Here is a 20,319-nt window from a genome sequence, read left to right as displayed (position 1 = left end):
CGGTAACACGATGACTTTGGCGCCTTCAGGTGGCATCTTGGTGCCAAGAAAAACTATTTAAAGTGTGTTGAGGAGCTTCATTTAGACAAAAGTAGTCCTCAGTTGGTAAAAAAAAACAAAACATGTAAAATATAACAAATAGGAAAGGGAGAGTGGCTTCTGACATCCTGTGTTTCATTGTGCACAGACTTGTTACATCACATGGACGAGTGAGTCAAGACGTCCCCATTTGTACACCATTCTTAACATTTATGTAATTAGTGTTGATAATTTACAGAATACATATTGAGTCATTTGTCTTTGTATAGTAACCATCTACAGTGGGTACGGAAAGTATTCAGACCCCCTTGAATTCTTCACTCTTTGTTATCTTGCAGCCATTTGCTAAAATCATTTAAGTTCATTTCTCCCCTCATTAATGTACACACAGCACCCCATATTGACAGGAAAAAAAACTGAATTGTTGAGATTTTTGCAGATTTATTAAAAAAGAAAAACTGAAATATGACACAGCCATAAGTATTCAGACCCTTTGCTCAGTATTTAGTAGAAGCACCCTTTTGAGCTAATACAGCCATGAGTCTTTTTGGGAATGATGCAACAAGTTTTTCACACCTGGATTTGGGGATCCTCTGCCATTCCTCCTTGCAGATCCTCTCCAGTTCTGTCAGGTTGGATGGTGAACGTTGGTGGACAGCCATTTGCAGGTCTCTCCAGACATGCTCAATTGGGTACAAGTCAGGGCTCTGGCTGGGCCATTTGAGAACAGTCACAGAGTTGTTCTGAAGCCACTCCTTCGTTATTTTAGCTGTGTGCTGAGGGTCATTGTCTTGTTGGAAGGTGAACCTTCGGCCCAGTCTCAGGTTCTGAGCACTCTGGAGAAGGTTTTCGTCCAGGATATCCCTGCACTTGGCTGCATTCATCTTTCCTTCGATTGCAACCAGTCGTCCTGTCCCTGCAGCTGAAAAACACCCACACAGCATGATGCTGCCACCACCATGCTTCACTGTTGGGACTGTGTTGGACAGGTGATGAGCAGTGCCTGGTGCCTGCAGTGATGGTTGACTTTCTCAAACTTTTTCCCCTCTCTTCTTTACTTCTTTCTTTTTGGGTTCTCGTCATCCCAAACGTCTTCCATTTAAGGATTATGGAGGTCACTGTGCTCTTAGGAACCTTAAGTTATTTTTGTAACCTTGGCCAGATTTGTGCCTTGCCACAATTCTGTCTCTGAGCTCTTCAGGCAGTTCCTTTGACCTCATGAAGGTGTAGAACCATCTCAAGGATGATCAGAAGAAATGGACAGCACCCGAGTTAAATATGTGCGTGTCACAGCAAAGGGTCTGAATACTTATGGCTGTGTGATATTTCGGTTTTTCTTTTTTAATAAATCAGCAACAATTTCAACAAGGACGTTTTTTTTTCTGTCAATATGGGTTGCTGTGTGTACATTAATGCGGAAAAAAATGAACTTAAATGATTTTAACAAATGGCTCCAACATAACAAAAGTGTGAAAAATGTAAGGAGGTCGGAAAACTTTCCGTACCCACTGTATATTTTGTTCTGTAACGTCTTTTTGTACAATTGTGTGGATTGTTTCCTTAAAAAAGAAAAAAAAATATCACTGTTTTTCCCCGATGTTGTTGTTGTTTTTTTTAATTACTACCATAAATTGACCATGATATGCTGTGATGTACTAACTCGCATTCCTCCCCCTCCCCCGACATTCAAAACTTTAGCACCTTTAGTTTGTTTTGGCCTTATCCTCCTAACTAATATACTTTATGATGATTTGTTTATGATTACTCACATTATGTTTTACAGTCGTGTACCTGCAGATAAAACATTATTGTACTTTTAACGTTCGCAGTCTCGTATCTCCCCAGCAGTGGGAGCACTATACCTTGAAATATCGACAGCTCTTCTCCAAACACCTAATGCTGTACACAGCAAAGTCAAGTCAAAATCAATCCAAATTCAATTGATTATTAAATGCCACAAATATTTACTATGAATAATGAGCAATTTAGAAAAGTAAAGGGTGTCAACTCCGTTCTCATGTGTGTTGGGAAGTGGTCAGGAATGTGATCGATCTTAATCCTAATCCTGGGATTTTTGGAGCCTAAAAAAAAGACAAAGCACCCATTTTAAATCCAAAAAGTACGAATACCGAAACAATGATGCTCTCGTCTCAATTTACTGACAAAATGATTGACTCATGTGTGAACATGGCAACATGTGGATACACAGGTTCATTGTATCTTTTGCATGTACCTGCAAAAATACACTTTCCTTTTTCGCTAAAACATTGATTGAGGATTAATCATCAATTTACTGATATCAGAGAGGTTATTAATACATTTTGAAAACTCAAATTTATAATTTGATCGAGACAATTATTTTGAGGATAATATTAAACCGGGCACGGCAAATGAACAGTATGAAAGGATTAAACAAAATGTAAAACTGTGAATGATGTGTCAGTGGACTGGACAATAGATGAATAGTTCAATTGCTCTCTTAAACTGAAATCCCAGTGCAGCATGTAAATAGAAAAGTTATTGCACAAAGGGCCTGGTTTGAAGTTCCTTATAATCAGACTGCTCCACCTCTCCTCGCTTGTTGCTCTGCCCTCCTGGAGGCGCTTGCATGCCTGTGGAATAAAAATGTGCACGGCCTTTTGTCCCGCGCCAAGCGGCAGGATAGCAGCTCTGACTGGGCAGGTCTGTCTTTTTTTCCCCCGACATGGCCAACAGCCTCGACAAGAGGGAGAGTCCCCCGAGATGGGCCTGAGGATGCACTAGGTACTGGAATCCACTTGTTCACTAGGGTCCATTTATTCCCATAAATTTCGATTACCATCAACATGTTTCTAGAAACAGAGTTTACACAGTTTAACGCAAACCTTGTAGCTGATGAGTCGTTGATATTACGGGGCTTCATTGTGCTTTTCACTAAGACCGTTGAGAAACCACCTGTAGCGATGTCTCACAGTGGTTTTTTAGCTCCTTCCATATTGTGAAGTCGCTTGACAGTTAGCTGTGAGATTGAAGAATTGGACATTGTATATTTCATACATGCTGTTCATTGTACATAGTAGTATGAAGATTGGCAAGATACGGTGAATGAAAAAAATTCCATCTCCCATAAAATTGCACGACGCATCTAGTCAGATGCTTTTTGTGACTGAACTACTTTTCAGTGACAAGTACGAAGTCTTTCTATGCTTTTCCATGGATATTTCCCCTTTGTGTCTAAGGGAGAGGCCCAGTTGAGTTCCCATGCAGAGCAGCAGGCTTAAGTGGTGAAAGCTTGACTTCAAGATGGAGGTAACGTTCGTGGACCGGACCAAAATGACCAGCCAGCAGGCCCTCTGCGTCTCCGACGTAGACATAAGCAGAACGCGCCGACGTGGCATCTCAACTCTCAAGGTATCAACTGACGAGTGCAAATGAGAGCATTTCATTTGAAGATAAGAGTGAAAACATTTCTGACGTTTGTGTGAGAGCGTTTCAGTTGTGAGTGGGTTTCAGTCGAGTGTGGGAGTGTTCCACAGTGTGTGTGAGTGCTTCAGTATTTTAAATTTCAGTAGAATGTGTGAGACGCTCTTAGGAGTGTGTGAGAGCGTTTCAGTCGTGTATATGAGCGTGAAAAAAAAAAGCAGTTGTGTGTGACAGCATTTCTGTGACGTGTGTGTGAGCAAAAACAAAAATCGGTAATGTGTGTGTGAGCAGTCGTGGACATGAGAGTGTTATGTGTACGAGAGGGTTTCAGTTGTAAGCGTGAGAGGGTAATCCTGAATTAAGTCCCTGACGGCCCCTTTTTTTGTGTTGTCCAGATGTTTATCGTGGCGCTGTCCTTCGCCTATTTCTGCAAGACCCTGACAGGAACCTTCATGAAGAGCTCCATCACGCAACTCGAGAGACGTTTCGACCTCTCCAGTTCGCACATTGGCCTCGTAGATGGCAGTTTCGAGATGGGTATGACCACATCGGACTCATGAGCCACAAAACATTCCTTAGCCGTACGCGAAAAGAAATTCTGTAGCTTTTACGGGAAAAAATCTGGAAGCTGGGTTGCCATAATCTTTTTCCAGAATACAACATTGCATGGCGCACTGCATTCTGGGAACCTCATGGCTTCACAGCAAAAAAATGATAATAGAAAATCACTATTAATTTCATGTAATTTGAGAACAAAAATGTTATATTGGGGTATGTAGGTAACCAACAAAAGAGTAATTTTATTCATTACATCTTTCTTTGGCCAAATATCGGAATCGGTATCGCCCCCCCCAAAAAAAATCATATTGGTCTGGTCCTCGTTTACACTACATGTATTTGTAAATTCTACAGAGAAATATGATTCTTTTAACATATTTGTAATTTTAAATGAGCATTTGTGGATGGTTAAGTCATTAACAAAATATTACTGTAAATTTAACATAGTGTTTCGCTGGTTACTTTTTTTTTCATGATTTTACAACGTTGTCCTGTACAGTTCATTGTCAATTTTTACATACGATGACAGGGAAATGCATTTTCTCTCTCTCTTTTCCTGGAGGAAGGCAACCTGTTGTTTCTAGCCGTGGTCAGCCATTTTGGCGCCAAGATGCATCGGCCCAGGCTCATCGCGGGGGGCTCCGTTCTCATGGCGGTGGGGGCACTTCTCACCGGACTGACCCACTTCTTCATGGGACCGTAAGAGAATTCGGGGGTTACACATCCAATGCCTGCAAGTGGAGACACTCATTGGACACTTTATTTGGTATACCATCACAAGAGCGGCAATCAAAATTCTGCCTTGCAAAGAGGATAAGGCTCTATTTTGTAAATTACTATTTGGACAATATCAATTACTGCAGTTCGTATCATATTAATAGGAGTTTTGTCACAGGTTATGATCATTAATATTTCATATTAGCAGTCACAATATCATAAATATTTAACAGAGGCACACTAACTGCCCATTTCATTAGGTACATGTGGTTAAAGTATGTGTTCTTGAAAACGACCTACTGAGCATTTGCATTACCACGAGTCCTTAAGTAAGCTGTTTTTTCCTCCTTAAAATTGTTTAATACAAATGTACTCCTGCATTAAAAAAGTATTTTGTATTCGTTAATCTCACTAAATGTTTGGTTTGTTGATTTTTTTGTAAATATAAAGAATAATCAAATGAACAATTACAAAAATCGAATTTATTTTATTTTATTAAATAATTGTTATTGAATTACTATTTAATTAAATTATAAATAATAACAATTAAAAAAAAAGAATTAATCAATATTTTTTCCCAGAGTATGTTTAATTAATTTAGGCATTTTATCCGAGAATGGGTTAATTAAAATGCATTTATTCATTTTTATATTTACTTAATATCTCATTAAATAGTGAATAGATTTTTTTGTAAATAATACAATTTTAATAATGTTAAATGAAAAATGTTATTTATACATTTAACATTTGTAATATTTGCTTGAATATCGATTCATGAATTATTATGAAATGAATTCTGAATAAAATAAGAACGTACATTACATTACATGTGCAATGCATTATTCTTTATCACGAAAATAAACTCCTTGACATATTTTATTTTATTTCTACTTCATATAACTGACTAATCTGGTTGTTTTAAAAATCAAAATGACCCCCAAAAAACCAAACAAAAAAAAACATTATAATAAAATAAAATAATAACCTGAGACCTCTAACCTCTTTCACAGCTACAGGTATGATACAGTCATCACGGCTTTCCAGAATGACAGTACGAGCCCCGTCGCCTGTCTCATTCCTGAGAACGACGTGAGCCACTGGAACGAAACGGGACGCAACGCGACACAAGGTACAGCTCCCATGCCACCCCCCCCCCCGGGGGATTAACTTTTCTTTACCCCCCCCCCCCCCCCAAGTGAGCACGAGCAGCAGCATTCCCACAGAAGCCTCGCTTTTAATACCGAATTAACCTTCTTAGAGAAGAGGGAAAGTAGGTAACAAATATTTGCTTCGGAATGTCGAAGCCTCGGCTCAATATCCGAATGTTGGGAAGAAGCAGACACAGACATGGATAAACTCAAAATGCTGGCTTCGTTTCAAGTATTCCGGGAATGCCTTGCTTAGACTTGCTCCCATACAAACACACAAACACACACACACGCGCCATGATTCCCGACCAGGTGAAGACACACAGTGGCCTCACATCCATGATGCTATCAGTATGCAGAGTATCATCTGGTCACAAACCCTTTAAAACCATCCATCCATTTTGATTTATTTATTTACTTTATTTTTTTGTGCATATACAGACCCTTAAGCTTACAGTCTTCAGTCAACCTATCCCATAGACCCTCTCAGAAATTCTATTTTGCATCGCTACTCTCATTATCAATAGCATATTGGAGATAGCCAACGCAATAGAGGCGATGGACTGCATTTTTTCCTCCTGAATGGAATTGGACGCATTTCCACGCGCCATGTTCTGACCCTGAACGCCCCGCCATTCAATGTGTTCGCAAAGCCTGCGAAAAGGAGCCCGGTTCCAATATGTGGATCTACGTGTTACTGGGGAATGCGTTGCGGGGGATCGGAGAGACTCCCGTCACACCTCTGGGCATCTCGTACATCGACGACTTCGCTAAAGCTGAAAACTCTCCCTTCTACATCGGTAAAAAGTCAATTCCTAATCTCTTTATATGAACGGCGTAATTGGAAAACCAATGTATTTGTTACTTTCTTGTTTGGCAGCTTGTCTGCAGACAATTGCTCTCCTGGGCCCTGTCTTTGGCTACCTCCTTGGGTCCTATTGTGCCAATATATACGTTGACATTGGATATGTTGACATGGGTGAGTCTGAACTGTGTATGTGCCCGTGGTGTTGATGATTTCGATAATTGCGACGCGATAGTGGCAAATGCGTGACCCGTCACTTGTACGTACAATATGTACTACGTGGCAACTATTCGCTTCCAGAAACGGTAACCATCTCTCCCAATGATGCCCGCTGGGTGGGAGCCTGGTGGATGGGCATGCTGGTGTCCGCCGGCCTCCTCTTCCTCTCCAGCTTTCCCTTCTGGTTCTTGCCCCGCTCACCGGAGGTTGAAGAGGCCAAGGCCGCACCCGTGGAAGAGACTCCGGATGCCAGAGCGGACTCCCCCGACAACAACAAGCCCGTTAAAAAGATAGCAGAAATCGCCCATGGTATGCAGGTGTGCCATTTTGCCCACCATTACCCAACAAGATGCCAGGCTGATCGCCTTGACTTCTTTTCGTTTAGGGTTTCTTCCCTCATTGAAGCACCTGCTGTGCAATCCTACCTACTTCCTGCTCCTTTGTGGCAGCACGCTGAAGTTCAACTCGCTTGTCGGCATGTTCACCTTTAATGCCAAATATATGGAGCAGCAGTTTGGACAGTCGGCATCCAGAGCCAACTTCCTCATAGGTAAAATGACATGAAGACTCAGTGATGTCAAGATAGAGAACCTCTGCAATCAGAGACTTGGTTTAAATTGGATGGTTTTAGGCACATTGCAGATTTATAATATTAATTAGTAAGTCTTTACAAGCTCAAGAAGACAGATTTGTTAGTTTTAATTGCAACCATAGCAGATCCCAGTGTGTCTTTTACCAGGAAAGGGCAAACATCGGCCTGTTCTCACATACAGTAGATAAATTCATTCTTGGGATATAAAAAGGATTTACTGGCATTTATCATTGTGCAATGGTATTCAAGTTAATATCACGCGTCTAGTAGTTTTCTCATGTAGATCAGATAAGGAATTCAAATAACATGGAAAGAGGAAGGAGAGTAGGGAATGGTTGATGCTAAATGAGCCACTTGAACTCCCTTTTTTCCCATTTTTATTTGCAGGGGTGTTGACCCTGCCGGCCGTCGCCATGGGGATCTTCCTGGGGGGTGTCGTGATGAAGCGGTACAAGCTGAGCATCGTGTCGGGGGCTCAGTTCTCGTTCGCCGTGTCCCTCGGGGCCTACTTCCTCATGTTGCTCAAGTTCGGCACCAAGTGCGACAACATTCCCGTGGCTGGACTCACCACCTCGTACAACGGGTCAGTGAAGGGGAGAGGACAAAAATATATTGATTCTTGTCTCTTGGACGGCATTTAAAATTGCATATACTGTACATGTCACTACTTTTTTTTGCTAGTTTTTTTTCTTTTTACTGTGCTCTTTCACTGACAGGACACCAGGAGTGTTACACAGTGGCCGAACGCTCTTCTCGGAGTGTAACAGCAACTGTTCGTGCTCGGCGGAGGACTGGGACCCAGTGTGCTCGGACAGTGGCATCACGTACATCTCGCCGTGTATGGCTGGCTGCCTCAGCTATAGCGGATTCGGCAAAAAAACAGTAGGACTCCCCCCACCCCCCATTGCTTTGCAGCGGTAGATGGAAAACAACTCCACATTTTTTTATCAGCAGTCCAGAACAAATGTTGCCCAAGATGCATTCCAAAGAAATACTCCAAACCACCGTAGATAACAATAGTCGCCCTCCTACAGGTTTTCCACAACTGCACTTGCGTGTCTGCGTCCTTCCCGGCGGGCAGCAGTACGTCAGTCAAACTGGGGCAGTGCCCTCGAGCCAAAAGCTGCAGCCGCAGTTTCAGCTTCTACATGGCCGTGTCCGTTCTCAGCGCTTTCATCAGCTCCCTGGGAATCACACCTGCTTACATGGTCACAATAAGGTCGGTTTTTCGAATACATCGCTTCCTTGACTTATGCCCCAACTTGCGAGTTTTACTAGTTACAAGCCGCGTTTGCTTTGTGTTATGAGCCAAATTTTGACTTACAAAAAAACCAACATTCTTATTATTATTCCAGATGCATCTCGCCGCATCTTAAATCCCTTGCGTTGGGTATGCAGACCATGATTATTCGGGTCCTTGGTAAGTGTTGACAATGAAATGCGCAACATTCGCATTATTTGATTGATGATATGGATATTGTCCGATCGGTTTTCTATAGGTGGGATCCCAGCGCCGATTTACTTTGGAGCGTTTATCGATTTGACGTGCTTGAAGTGGTCGGTTAAAAAGTGCGGGGGCAGAGGTGCTTGTCGCCTTTACGATGCCAATATGTACAGGTATGACACCATGGTACTACTATACTACGAATACTACGCACGGCTTAGGATATTTTGGGGGTCAGGATTGGCCAACAATTCCAAGCGCCCCATTAACCCCCAAAACATTTTGCAGGGTCATCTTCCTGGGTCTGGTCTCCGGTATCAGCGGCATTTCCTTTTTCGTCACATTCGCTGTGATAATCCTCCTCCGAAAGCAGTTCCAAAAGGAGGAGGATGAGCCCAAAACGCTCAAGCAAATGGAACTACACACCCAATCAAGAATTACGGCTGAGCCGCTCGACGCGAGGGCCGCACGGGAGGTCGGGGGGATTCCCAAAAATGGCTTCGCCGCTGCATGCATCGCACCCGAGGCCGCGGAGAGGCTCGCGCCACAAAGCGACGAGGACGACCACGAAGTTGGCAAAAAAGCCGAAGCGGAACATCCAGCAAAGAAACTGAGTGCTGTGAAAATAACTCATTTGAAAACAGCCCATTCCCACTGAGGCCACTTTGTTATCCTCCCATACGCTAACAGTATTATGTGACATTTTATCATTATTATATTACCGAAGTATTTCAACTAGGGTTGCAAAGTGGTGAAATATTTACGGTCAATTTCTGGAAATTTTGCGGTAAAATTCCATGGGGAGTTAAGCTGGGGAATTTTGCAAATGTTCCAAATTTGAAACTTTGAATGGGAGTTATGGGAATGAACTGGAAGTTGAGGGTAATTAAATGGAAATGTATCATATTCAAGCATTCACATCAAAAATTTTCTTTGGTCATGTGCGGAAGTCCAAGCAAAATAGATCTCTCCTTTCCCACATTTGAGGGCGCTTCAGTACCTTAAAGGCGGCGCGTTCAAAGATTGCTCTGTCCGCGGGTTCTGACAGGCAACACAAAGAAAATTAGCGACTGACGTCGGGGCAGATGCATCAAATCCGGTTGTTTTAGCCAGGATTAAGCCAATTTTGCAACCCTAATTTTGACATGTTTGTGAGTGCAAAAGCAGCAACCACAGCTCTGATGACCTTATCTTCTTAAATTAAAATGTGTAATAATGTGACTGCGTGTGTTCATGATGATGCAGAAGTCTGGCAATGCACAACAATAGAGATTCTGTTCAAATGATGTCTAAATGTCTTGGATTTATAGTATTAAAAGCAAGGATGTGAAGTTGCATTTTGTCCCAAACACTAATCATTACTATATTGACATTTAGAAATGAGTAAAGAGTTCAGAAATCATTTAAAACTCCTTCTGGATCTGCACCGTTCGGTGAGTTCTGTATTAATATTATGTTGTCTGTTTATGCTTTTTATATTATAGATTATATTACAGTGGTAATTTTACAAGGAAGGTGTATTTTTTTAAATATTATTTCTCAGTAGATATCTGTGATTTAAAATGATTGCTATCACACAAATGCACTATCAATATGATTTTTTTTTTTTTTTTTTTTTTTAAAAGGATAATACTTACTTACTTTTTAATTCCAAAACCTTAAATTTGAAACGAATTGAGTAAATGGATTCATAAAAACATGACATACACAGAGGCACCACTACTCCAGTAGAAGGTTCTTTGATGTTTGATTTTACGCATTAACGCAAAACAGATATGGGCGCTATATATCAAAAGGTGGAGTGAAAATGGCATATTTTTGCATATTTACATAAACCCTAAAACAAAGCTTCAGCCCACGTGAACAAGGTCCTTTTCATTTACATGGACTCATATATTTGTTTATTCAGAGTCAGTGTGAGTGGCGTTCATTTTTTTTTTTAAAGTGGAGTACTTTGTAAATATTACCCAGGAAACCGTAGTGTACTCCAAACTGTACTGATTTTGTGCACATATGTTGTCGTATCACATCTCTCGTCTTCCTCTGAAAAGTAAGTGTGGTCATGATCGCTCAGTGACTGCAGTATGTTTAATTGAGAGGAGGAAAACGCCTGATTCTTCTTCTTTTGTGATTCCGGTACCGGTAACGACAGGAGGCGGCAAAAAAGAAAAATAGAATAAATGAAAAGACGTATGATTCGGTGCTCGTGTCGTTCATTTACTCATTCGTACTTGTTGTGACTTGTCCCGTTAAAATAATGAACCGCTCTTTATTATTGATGATGGTAATGGCACGCCATTCATTATTCATGATCAATTGAAGTCCGGAGGGAAGCGGGAAGGGGCAGAGTTGGAGTGACCTAAAACTTCAGAAAGCATCGGGAGGTACATCGGCCTCTCTCCCAGGTATCGGTTTTCGGAGGGGGTCGGCGCCATCTCTTATGCTAATGAAAACGACGATGGCCACGATGAAGATGGTGACGTATGACGGATTTCGGTGTGTGCGAGTGCTGTGAAAGTTGGTGTGCGAGGGTTGAAGGGCGTGCCTTTAAAGCACAGCGATGCATACAATATACGCCATTGCAAGATATCGCCGCCCAACCCCACCTCATTCATTGTGAACGAAAAATAAAAAAATAAAAAATGCACAGCTATATTTGGAGAACTGATGTCACAAGTGGTTTGAGCGCAGCACCTATAAGTGTTGGCGCATTGGCAGACAGTGTGGCAAACCTCTGGACTGCTCCTCAATACACCAGGCTGGAATTGGCATCACGTATAACATGTAAGTACATTGGGCTTGTTGACTTTTCATTGATAGTTTTGTGTGTCAACTTATCTAGTCCCAGTCATGTTTACCCCTGTCCATTTTCTTACATGACTTGAGTAATATGAAGTACTTCTGTATAGGTATAAATATGTTATTATTACATATTTATTCATTCTAATTGGCCATTTTATTGTTCAAATGAATTTTAAAATGTATTTTTAAATACCAAAACATTCTAATATTTGGAAAAAGATCAAAAGTAGATATATATTTTATAATTAATATAGTATAATTGTTACCCGGTGCCGAGTGTACTAAAATTTGATAGGCAGGTTTAATTATGCTGAATAAATAACGCGCACTGTGTCATATTAATAGACATTTTAATTATTTTTCAATTGTATTATTTTTTTAAATATATTTTTGTATTTGTATTCGTACAACAAGGTACAATATGGCATTTACGTGTTGGCTATTATTGAAATGTAATTTCTTATCTAATGGATATAATAACATTTATATAGATCTTTTTTTTTAACCACAATGTCACATGTGCCAAATTTTAATCGTCAGGTTTAGTTACGCTCGAGCTAAATTGGAGATTTTGAAAAAAAGGAATCAAATATTAATATATTGAATTATGTCAGAATGTTCGATAATGTGAAAGCTCAGTTGATGATTATTCCTATTCGTGTGCTGAATCAATATGTACAGCGTTGTTGTCGCACAAATGTGATGAATTGCATTTCCCCCCGCAGATTACCCATCACCATGTATCACCCGAGGGTGGCCGCATTCGTCTTAATGCTGTCTGTATTGCTGCGTTGCATCGCCGCGGCCCCGAGCAAGAGGTGAGTGACCGCGCTGCAAACATCCCCATTTTTCTATTTTGCAGTAAGGCTACATGTACGGTTACTCTTACGAGATGCAGCCGTATAACCGGAGGTCGGCGCGCCATCGAAATTGTGCAAAATTGTGCTCGTCTGAGAAGATGTGGAGCGAAATGAGGGGATTTAAGTGGCCACTTTTTGTTCACCCCTTCGGGACTATCGTTCCAAGAGGTGGTCATCAACGTCATCATCTGCGCCATCCGGTTTCTCATTTGTGATTCAGACACTCGAGTTCCAGCTCGTTCAGCGACGTGGAGAGCGCTCTGCCCGATGGCGAAGAATGGTCCTTGCCCATGTTCCCCTTCTCCAACCCTTTCCTCAGCCTCATGGCCACACGATCCCAACAAGGAGATACGAACAGGTGGCTTATCTCTCCGAGTGAAGTCAATCTGGTGCTTTTGCTTCCAACAGCATCTTCTCTTGTCATTATAGTCACTCCGTCCAAAAGAGAAAGTGCAACACGGCCACCTGTGTCACCCAAAGACTAGCAGACTTTCTGGTGCGTTCCAGTAATACCATCGGTACCGTGTACGCGCCAACCAACGTGGGATCTGCCACCTATGGCAAGAGGGACCTACTTCTGCCTCCCAACTACTCCCTCCCTCTCTAGTACATATGACCAATGATGACTGTATATGATAACTTTACAATAATTATGAATGTGTTCCTGTTCACGATAAACTTTAAGCTGCGGTGTCTTTTGCTCAATGTGTTATTTTCAGTGCTCTTCCACAGTGGCATGATATGAATATGAGAACAAACAACGCTATCAATAAAAACTATCAAAAGTGCTATATGACCTATTTTGATGGAAGAAAAAAAAACAAGCTGTATAAATGTTCCCCCCCCCCCTAATAAAACGAGATGTTCTGATCCACATTATTGTATAGAAGCTGAAAAGCATTCAAATCACTGACAATCATAAGAAACTTGACTGTCTAACATGTATGCAAGTATGACATAAGCATGTTCAATTTCGTGCCTCATAGAAGTTTAATTCCATTGGTCTTTAAATAAATCATTTGCTATTTCACTTCATCTGGAGCTCTGGTGTTAAGTATAGTTGTGTTTTTTTATTTTTTATTTGTATTTATATGACTAAATTAATCCCTGACATGGAAAGTCAGTTTTCTAATCTATATCTATACTGTACTTACATTGTATTTATGAACTTTTTTTTGTGTGCAGTGGATTATTTTACTGGACGGAAATGTCATTTTATCCGGATGAGCTCCCTTTCCAATAATTATTTTCCAATTCAAAATATTAGTCATAACCTGTTTCATAAAAATACACAGAAACAAGCTGTGCTGGTTCCAGCAGAAGGAATATCAGTAGAATTGAATAATATAATTGGTATGCTGTCGTATCTCAACTAAGCTATTTTGACCTTACATTTAGCCAAAGAAATGATTTATGGGATTTTATTTTAATATGGATTTACCTTGATGATATCAGCCCGAAACAATGAGAGGAATCTGTGGATGGAGCAATAAATCTTCAACATGCTCCATTCATTTGGCATAACAAGCTAATATTTCTGATGGTTCTGTTTAATTGGGTTGGGTTGACAAAACATACATTTCATTAACATCATGAGGTGACCTCATGTATTAGATACACAATAATATTGCAAAAATATGTAATATCACATTACCTCCGGAAAGTAGTTTATTCAATTTGTCATGCCACATATATATATGTAAGAGAGAGAATATATATATATTAATTAATGTCAAGGAATGTGTTTTCTTCCTGCTGGGGTTATTTAGGGTCACGTAATGAACATCAAGAGGGGAAATATGACGCATGGCATTAACCTGTGTTGGATTACCAGTGACCTGATCATCTCAGACACTGACATCTACGTAGTTAAAATGGACATAAAAGGTTTCTGGGGGGGAAAAAAAAAAAAAAAAATCGAACAAGTGCCAGCTTTTGCTGATGAATCATGGAGAGAGAAAAAAAACATGAAAAAAAGCAATGCAGTCACGATGGGTATCGTGCCTAGATCAGTTGATGACTTCATGCAAAAAAATAAAGAAATAAATAGGTAAAAAAATAATCACAAATTGCATTGCACTTCAGCTGCCATCCGATGTGGAGGTGTTTATACCACGGCGCTGATGTAGGCTGATGAAAGTGTCATGTCTAATTCATGAACAGGTGGCCCCATTAATCTCTGACATTACAGGTGCACTTGTCACGTAATTTCGAACAGTGGGGGTTGCCACATTGCCAGGATGTCTGCACAACATTTATACTGTACAGCACTATACGATATATTTTAGAAAATATATAAAGCGGAATAAAACTTGCATATCTTTGTTTTCGCGGAAAAGCCTTCCATTATCTTTTGCCGTAGTTTACGTAAATGCGCTTGTCGCTTGCCGTAATTCATGTAAACACGGAAGTGAATTTACTGTAACCCCGAAGCTCGCATGTAGCAATCGACAGACTCATTCTCGTTTCGATAATCATGAATGAGTCAATAATTTCGATTTTTTAGTTTCATCTCATCACACTGAAGGACCTGGAGGGTATACTTTTGAAGCGCATTCTCGTGCTTGGAAATGTGTCGCACACCGTTAGCTTAGCTTTACCATGACAGATAGAATACGGAAAACGTTCAAATGTGTCGTCGTCGGAGGTGGCATCGCGGGGGTGACGTGTGTTGAGCAGGTGAAATATTAACACGAAACGCCGCTACACCCGCACTAACCCTGCAGTATTGCTAAAGTTTTCTGTGTGTGTCGCCAGTTGTCATCCCGTTTACCGTCAACTGACGTCGCCCTGATTACCGCAGGCCCGCACATCAAGGCAGTGACCAACTACAAACAGGTCAGACACAGACGAAAGACTGTCAGATCTTACTCGTAGAACGCACAGACACACTCCCCAGTGATGACCAAAATGTACAGTTCAACTAAAAATGAACACCCCTCATCAAGTGACGTTGACATGCAGCCTCAAACCTCATGACGTGTCTTTGCTCTCTGCAAGGTGGCCAAGGTTCTGGAAGAGTTTGATGTGGAGGAGCAACCACCCAGTGTTCTGCAGGAGAAATTCCCCAACTTGACTGTCATCCCCTCTGCCGTTAACACACTGCACACACAATCACACGTAAGATTCCTACGGGATGAAAAGGTGCTCCAATTCTGGGAATGACCCAAATGTATTCACCTCGTTCTAAAGCGAAGTGCAGCCACGATACCGTACAGCTGCTCGTGATGGCTTTTAATATTCATGTTGATTATCGGTGAAATACCTCCGCCCTGTGGATACATGGTCACACTACACCAACAATCAAAACAAAAATGAAACGTCTTCATTGTGACTAAAATGATCCTGCTATTCCCCCCCCCCCAAATATGCACAACCGGTTATTATCTTTAGTTATTTTATAAACAATGTATTGTTCCCAGTTGGTCGAAACTGCAGATGGACACGTTTATGGCTACGAGAAGCTCTGCATCTGCAGCGGTGCCAGACCAAAGCTGCTAACCCAGGGCAAGCCATATGTGCTGGGAATTCGGGACACGGACAGTGCCCAGGTACCCAACTTCTTTTACTTACCCTGGATTTATTGGATTTCAGCTTGAATGTACAGCTGTGAAATTCCAAAGGGGACTGAACAAATAAGGTTGATCACTCAGTGACTGGAGGTAGATTATGCAAATGAGGGCAATATCCTCTTAAAGTTATTCTTTTTCCTCTTGTCGGATAAAATTCCAAGCAAATATACAGTTGTGATTTTAACTGATAATATCTGGCAGAATATTTGCTATCTTAGAATCTTAATCATTTCAACACACTCACAGTTAATGCATTTGCTTGTTGCAGGAGTTTCAGACGCAGTTAACTCAAGCTAAGAGGATAGTCGTGATTGGAAATGGAGGGATTGCCTTGGAGTTAGTGTGAGTACTATTTTTGTCTCAATGAAACTCATCATCTCACTTTAACATAGTTACTTGGCAGCAACAAGACACAAGGCACTTTTTTTTTCTTTCTATTAGACAAGGCTATGGCCTATAAGCTGCTCCGCTCACGTCAACATTGTTTCTTGGCCCAAAGGTAGACATGGCTTTAAGCTAGGCACAAATCAGTGACTAACTGATTTTATCAGCGAATAACGGTGGCTCGGTTCCCGCAAAAATCTGCCTAATTGTGAAAATATGGGGGTTCACTGAAAAAAAAGAAACATTTGCATACCAATTCACAGTTAAATTAGATGATTTCATGCAGCACACCAATGGGAATCACTGGTGTATCGTGTGTTCAGCCATCAAAGATCATGCAAGAAAGTGTACATAAATGTGTCGCGTGCAGGTATGAGGTGGAGGGTTGCGAGGTGATCTGGGCCGTGAAGGACAGCGCCATCGGAAACACCTTCTTCGACGCGGGAGCGGCGCAGTTCCTCATCCCGTCGCTGGGCGCCGACAAGCCGGAGCGAGCCGCTCCCTGCAAGAGGGCTCGCTACACCACGGAAGACCCGACAGCCGGCGAGGCTCAGACCTTCACGGCAGGTCTCGATTCTCAAGTGAACTTTTTCCCATCCCGTTGCTCACCTGTGAAGTTGTTTCCAGATCGACACATGCGAGGGCGCGACTCTGGTCCCACGGAGGCTGGCAGTGCACTCGGTCCAGACTGGCATCAGGGGCTCGTTCTCAAAGGAGCAGAGCGGGTCAGGACCCTTCCAAACCTCTGTTATGGAATCCAATCGCAAACCTCTTTGCGTTTATTTATGTTGGAAATAAAACTGTACTGACCCTTTTTGTTCACGTTGCGATCAGGCATCCCGTAGAGTTTCAGTGGAATATCAGTGTGAGGTGGAACAGATCTTCACCTCTGAGGAGATGCTCAATTCCCAATCCCAAACACACAAACCCGATACCGGTGAGAACTAGATATACATTGCATGTAAAAAGTCCACACACCCCTGTTCAAGTGCCAGGTTTTTGGAAAATACAAAATAAGACAGAAATATCATTGAAAAGCTTTTTCCACCATTATTGTGACCTATAACTTGTACATCCATCCATCCATCATCTGACCCGCTTATCCTCACAAGGGTCGCGGGAGCGCTCGAGCCTATCCCAGCAATCATCGGGCAGGAGGCGGGGTACACCCTGAACTGGTTGCCAGCCAATCGCGGTGCACATACAAACAATCAACCATCCGCACTCACATTCACCCCTCCGGGCAATTTAGAGTTGTCAATGAACCAAGCACGCATGTTTTTGGGATGTGGGAGGAAACCGGAGTGCCCGCAGAAAACCCACGCAGGCACGGGGAGAACATGAAAACTCCACACAGGCGGGGCCGGGGATTGAACCCCGGTCCTCAGAACTGTGAGGCAGACCTTCTAACCACACGTTCACCGTGCCGCCATAACTTGTACAACTCGATTGAAAAAAAAAAAAACAATAATAAGTAACTGGGATAATATGGTTGCACAAGTGTGCACATCCTCGAGTAATTGGGGTTGTGGCTGTGTACAGAATGAACTAATCACATCACTGATCATTTAAACTCGTGTTAAATGGGAGTCAGCACATAACTGGGACCATTTAAAGTTGGAGAAGCATAAAGGTTTAGTACTAACACTGAGTGGTATTTGAAACTGTTCTTGATTCTCTCCACCTGGTATTTGAACAGGGGTGTGTCGACTTTTTATATCCACTGCCGATCACTGTTAGATTTCCCCTATCTTCATGCTATTCTCCTCCTCTGCCAGAAGGAACCTGGCCAGTTTATGTCCGGCTGACTAACGGCAAGACGTTTGGGTGCGACTTTGTCGTGAGTGCCACAGGTGTCACGCCGAACACGGAGCCATTTCTCCACGGCAACAATGTATGTAGACCTATCTGCATTTAAAGTAATGATACTGTTTGTAAGTCTGGGAACTTTTTTTTGGTCACTCTTCAATCACTGCTTTTGAAGCACCAAATAATTACATTTTTATTTGTCAAATGTAGTGCAGTGAACCTCCAAAAAATGGCTAGTAAAGTGATATAACAAATATTACAGGACTCTTAATTTTGTAAATGTGCCGTGGGACAAATTAAGCTGTACAATTGTGCTTTAACTGTACAAGAGTTAATGCACTAAACATTATGAAATTGTTCATTTTGCAGTGTTTTGAGGCCACTAGATGGCACTAAAGGACACAACCAAGCAGAACCACATCATGCTTTGATCACAATGCATGAACATTTTTTCCTTTTTTTTTTTTTTACATATTTCATACCTAAAATAATCATGCCACAACACATGAATGTATTCTTGTTAAGTTCGCACTGGCAGACGATGGCGGCCTCCGAATAGACGACCACATGGTGACGTCGGAACCGGACGTCTACGCCGCTGGAGACGTGTGCACGGCATGCTGGGAGCACAGCCCACTGTGGCAACAGGTCGGCCAAGAGCACACTCAAAGAAATAACTGTACACTTTGATATTTCGGGCTTTGACGCTTTGCACGCAGATGCGTTTGTGGACGCAGGCTCGTCAGATGGGCTGGCACGCCGGCCGCTGCATGGCTGCACGCGTGCTGTCCGAAGCCATAGAGCTGGACTTCTGCTTCGAGCTTTTCTCCCACATAACTAAATTCTTCAACTACAAGGTATGTCACATTGAACGCGTGCCAGTGGACTTGCTACAAAATAGTAAAACAGTAACGAATGAATCAGAAACCCTCTCACACTTCAAGGTCATATCACAAAGCGTTTTTGATCTCCCAGCCGTGTCAGAAAAGAGTCATAAAAGCGTCTTTTCGTGTAGGTGGTGCTGCTCGGAAAGTTTAATGCGCAGGGGTTGGGGTCCGACTATGAGCTGCTGCTGCGCTGCACCAAAGGCCAGGAGTATGTCAAGGTGACATTATTAAACCAAACAGGAAGTGTCTGCAAATGTACGTCAGACCAACTTTGCATAGATAGGCTGCGTTTTTGTTTCCAGGTGGTTTTACAAGGGGGCAGGATGGTCGGAGCGGTTCTCATCGGGGAAACCGACTTAGAGGAGACCTTTGAGAACCTCATCTTGAACCAGATGGATCTCACAGCATACGGGGAGGACCTGCTTAACCCCAACGTTGATATAGAGGACTACTTCGATTGAGCAAAAGGCACAACTTATGTTGAGTAATGACATGCCTTGGAAAAGGACATAGAAATGTGTTTTCTTTGACATTTTTTTCCCAAATTATTTGAGGCCTAAAATCAAATCTAAACGTGTGCGTAAAGATGATGTTTGAGGTCGTGTACTGTATGTAGTTAATGAGTAATGAATGAGGAATCTGTTTTAATTAGGGATGCAAAAGGGGTGGAACATTTCCGGTAAATTTCCAAGGCAAGTTAAGATGGGCGATTTGGGAAATAAGTGGAAACTTTCCATGGGAATGAACTTGGAATTGAGGGTAATTTATTGAAAAGGTATCACATTCAAGCATCAATATGAACATTGTTGTTTTGTCATAAGTAGACAAACATAGTTCTCCTTTGCCCACATGTAAGGGTATTCCAGAATGTTAATTGCTCCATTTTTATTTTTATTTTTTCACTTCACTTGAGCAGCTGCGTATCTGAAAATGTCCTTTACCTCAAATTTGGGCTCACGACACAAAGCAATAACATAGAACAAACGTGAGTATGCACATTAGTTTTCTGCTGAAAAGTAGGCGACTCCGCTCACCTCTCCACACAGCTTTTTTTTTTTTTTTTTTTTAAACACATTTTAGT

The 20,319-nt window shown here is 41.8% G+C and overlaps 3 protein-coding genes and 1 long non-coding RNA gene across 6 annotated transcripts; 3 read left to right on the top strand and 1 right to left on the bottom strand.

The window, feature by feature from the left end:
• The first annotated feature begins 2,636 nt into the window (after positions 1–2,636).
• LOC133397445 (solute carrier organic anion transporter family member 1C1-like) lies at positions 2,637–10,261 on the top strand. 2 transcript variants are annotated; one of them, XM_061668342.1, is made up of 15 exons: positions 2,637–2,802; positions 3,258–3,429; positions 3,837–3,978; positions 4,566–4,698; positions 5,727–5,845; positions 6,518–6,664; positions 6,745–6,843; positions 6,970–7,197; positions 7,274–7,438; positions 7,868–8,063; positions 8,197–8,362; positions 8,515–8,699; positions 8,836–8,900; positions 8,980–9,097; positions 9,213–10,261. In XM_061668342.1, the coding sequence occupies exons 2-15, from the start codon at positions 3,322–3,324 to the stop codon at positions 9,580–9,582; spliced, it is 2,241 nt and encodes a 746-aa protein (XP_061524326.1). In that variant the 5' UTR covers positions 2,637–2,802; positions 3,258–3,321; the 3' UTR covers positions 9,583–10,261. The 2 variants fall into 2 exon arrangements, with proteins under 2 accessions (XP_061524326.1, XP_061524327.1); XM_061668343.1 differs by lacking the exons at positions 2,637–2,802; positions 3,258–3,429 and having other exon boundaries at positions 3,878–3,978; positions 4,562–4,698.
• On the bottom strand, positions 4,214–15,822 carry LOC133397449 (uncharacterized). The gene is made up of 3 exons (XR_009767616.1): positions 15,767–15,822; positions 15,559–15,688; positions 4,214–4,730 (listed from the first exon to the last, which is right to left on the bottom strand). It is a non-coding gene; the product is annotated as an uncharacterized LOC133397449 (long non-coding RNA).
• LOC133397385 (islet amyloid polypeptide) lies at positions 12,465–13,225 on the top strand. Its single transcript, XM_061668208.1, has 3 exons — positions 12,465–12,544; positions 12,807–12,944; positions 13,016–13,225. Exons 1-3 carry the CDS (start codon positions 12,465–12,467, stop codon positions 13,191–13,193), a joined length of 396 nt encoding a protein of 131 aa, XP_061524192.1. The 3' UTR covers positions 13,194–13,225.
• On the top strand, positions 14,975–20,145 carry pyroxd1 (pyridine nucleotide-disulphide oxidoreductase domain 1). 2 transcript variants are annotated; one of them, XM_061668345.1, is made up of 13 exons: positions 14,975–15,265; positions 15,344–15,424; positions 15,587–15,706; positions 16,009–16,137; positions 16,427–16,500; positions 16,913–17,109; positions 17,170–17,267; positions 17,377–17,479; positions 18,324–18,436; positions 18,877–18,999; positions 19,071–19,208; positions 19,367–19,456; positions 19,541–20,145. In XM_061668345.1, the coding sequence occupies exons 1-13, from the start codon at positions 15,188–15,190 to the stop codon at positions 19,697–19,699; spliced, it is 1,503 nt and encodes a 500-aa protein (XP_061524329.1). In that variant the 5' UTR covers positions 14,975–15,187; the 3' UTR covers positions 19,700–20,145. The 2 variants fall into 2 exon arrangements, with proteins under 2 accessions (XP_061524329.1, XP_061524328.1); XM_061668344.1 differs by having other exon boundaries at positions 18,321–18,436.
• Positions 20,146–20,319: the final 174 nt, after the last annotated feature.

This window comes from Phycodurus eques, chromosome 22 (genome assembly GCF_024500275.1).
Source record: "Phycodurus eques isolate BA_2022a chromosome 22, UOR_Pequ_1.1, whole genome shotgun sequence".
Taxonomy (NCBI): domain Eukaryota; kingdom Metazoa; phylum Chordata; class Actinopteri; order Syngnathiformes; family Syngnathidae; genus Phycodurus; species Phycodurus eques.
This window is presented reverse-complemented; position numbering and strand designations above follow the sequence as displayed.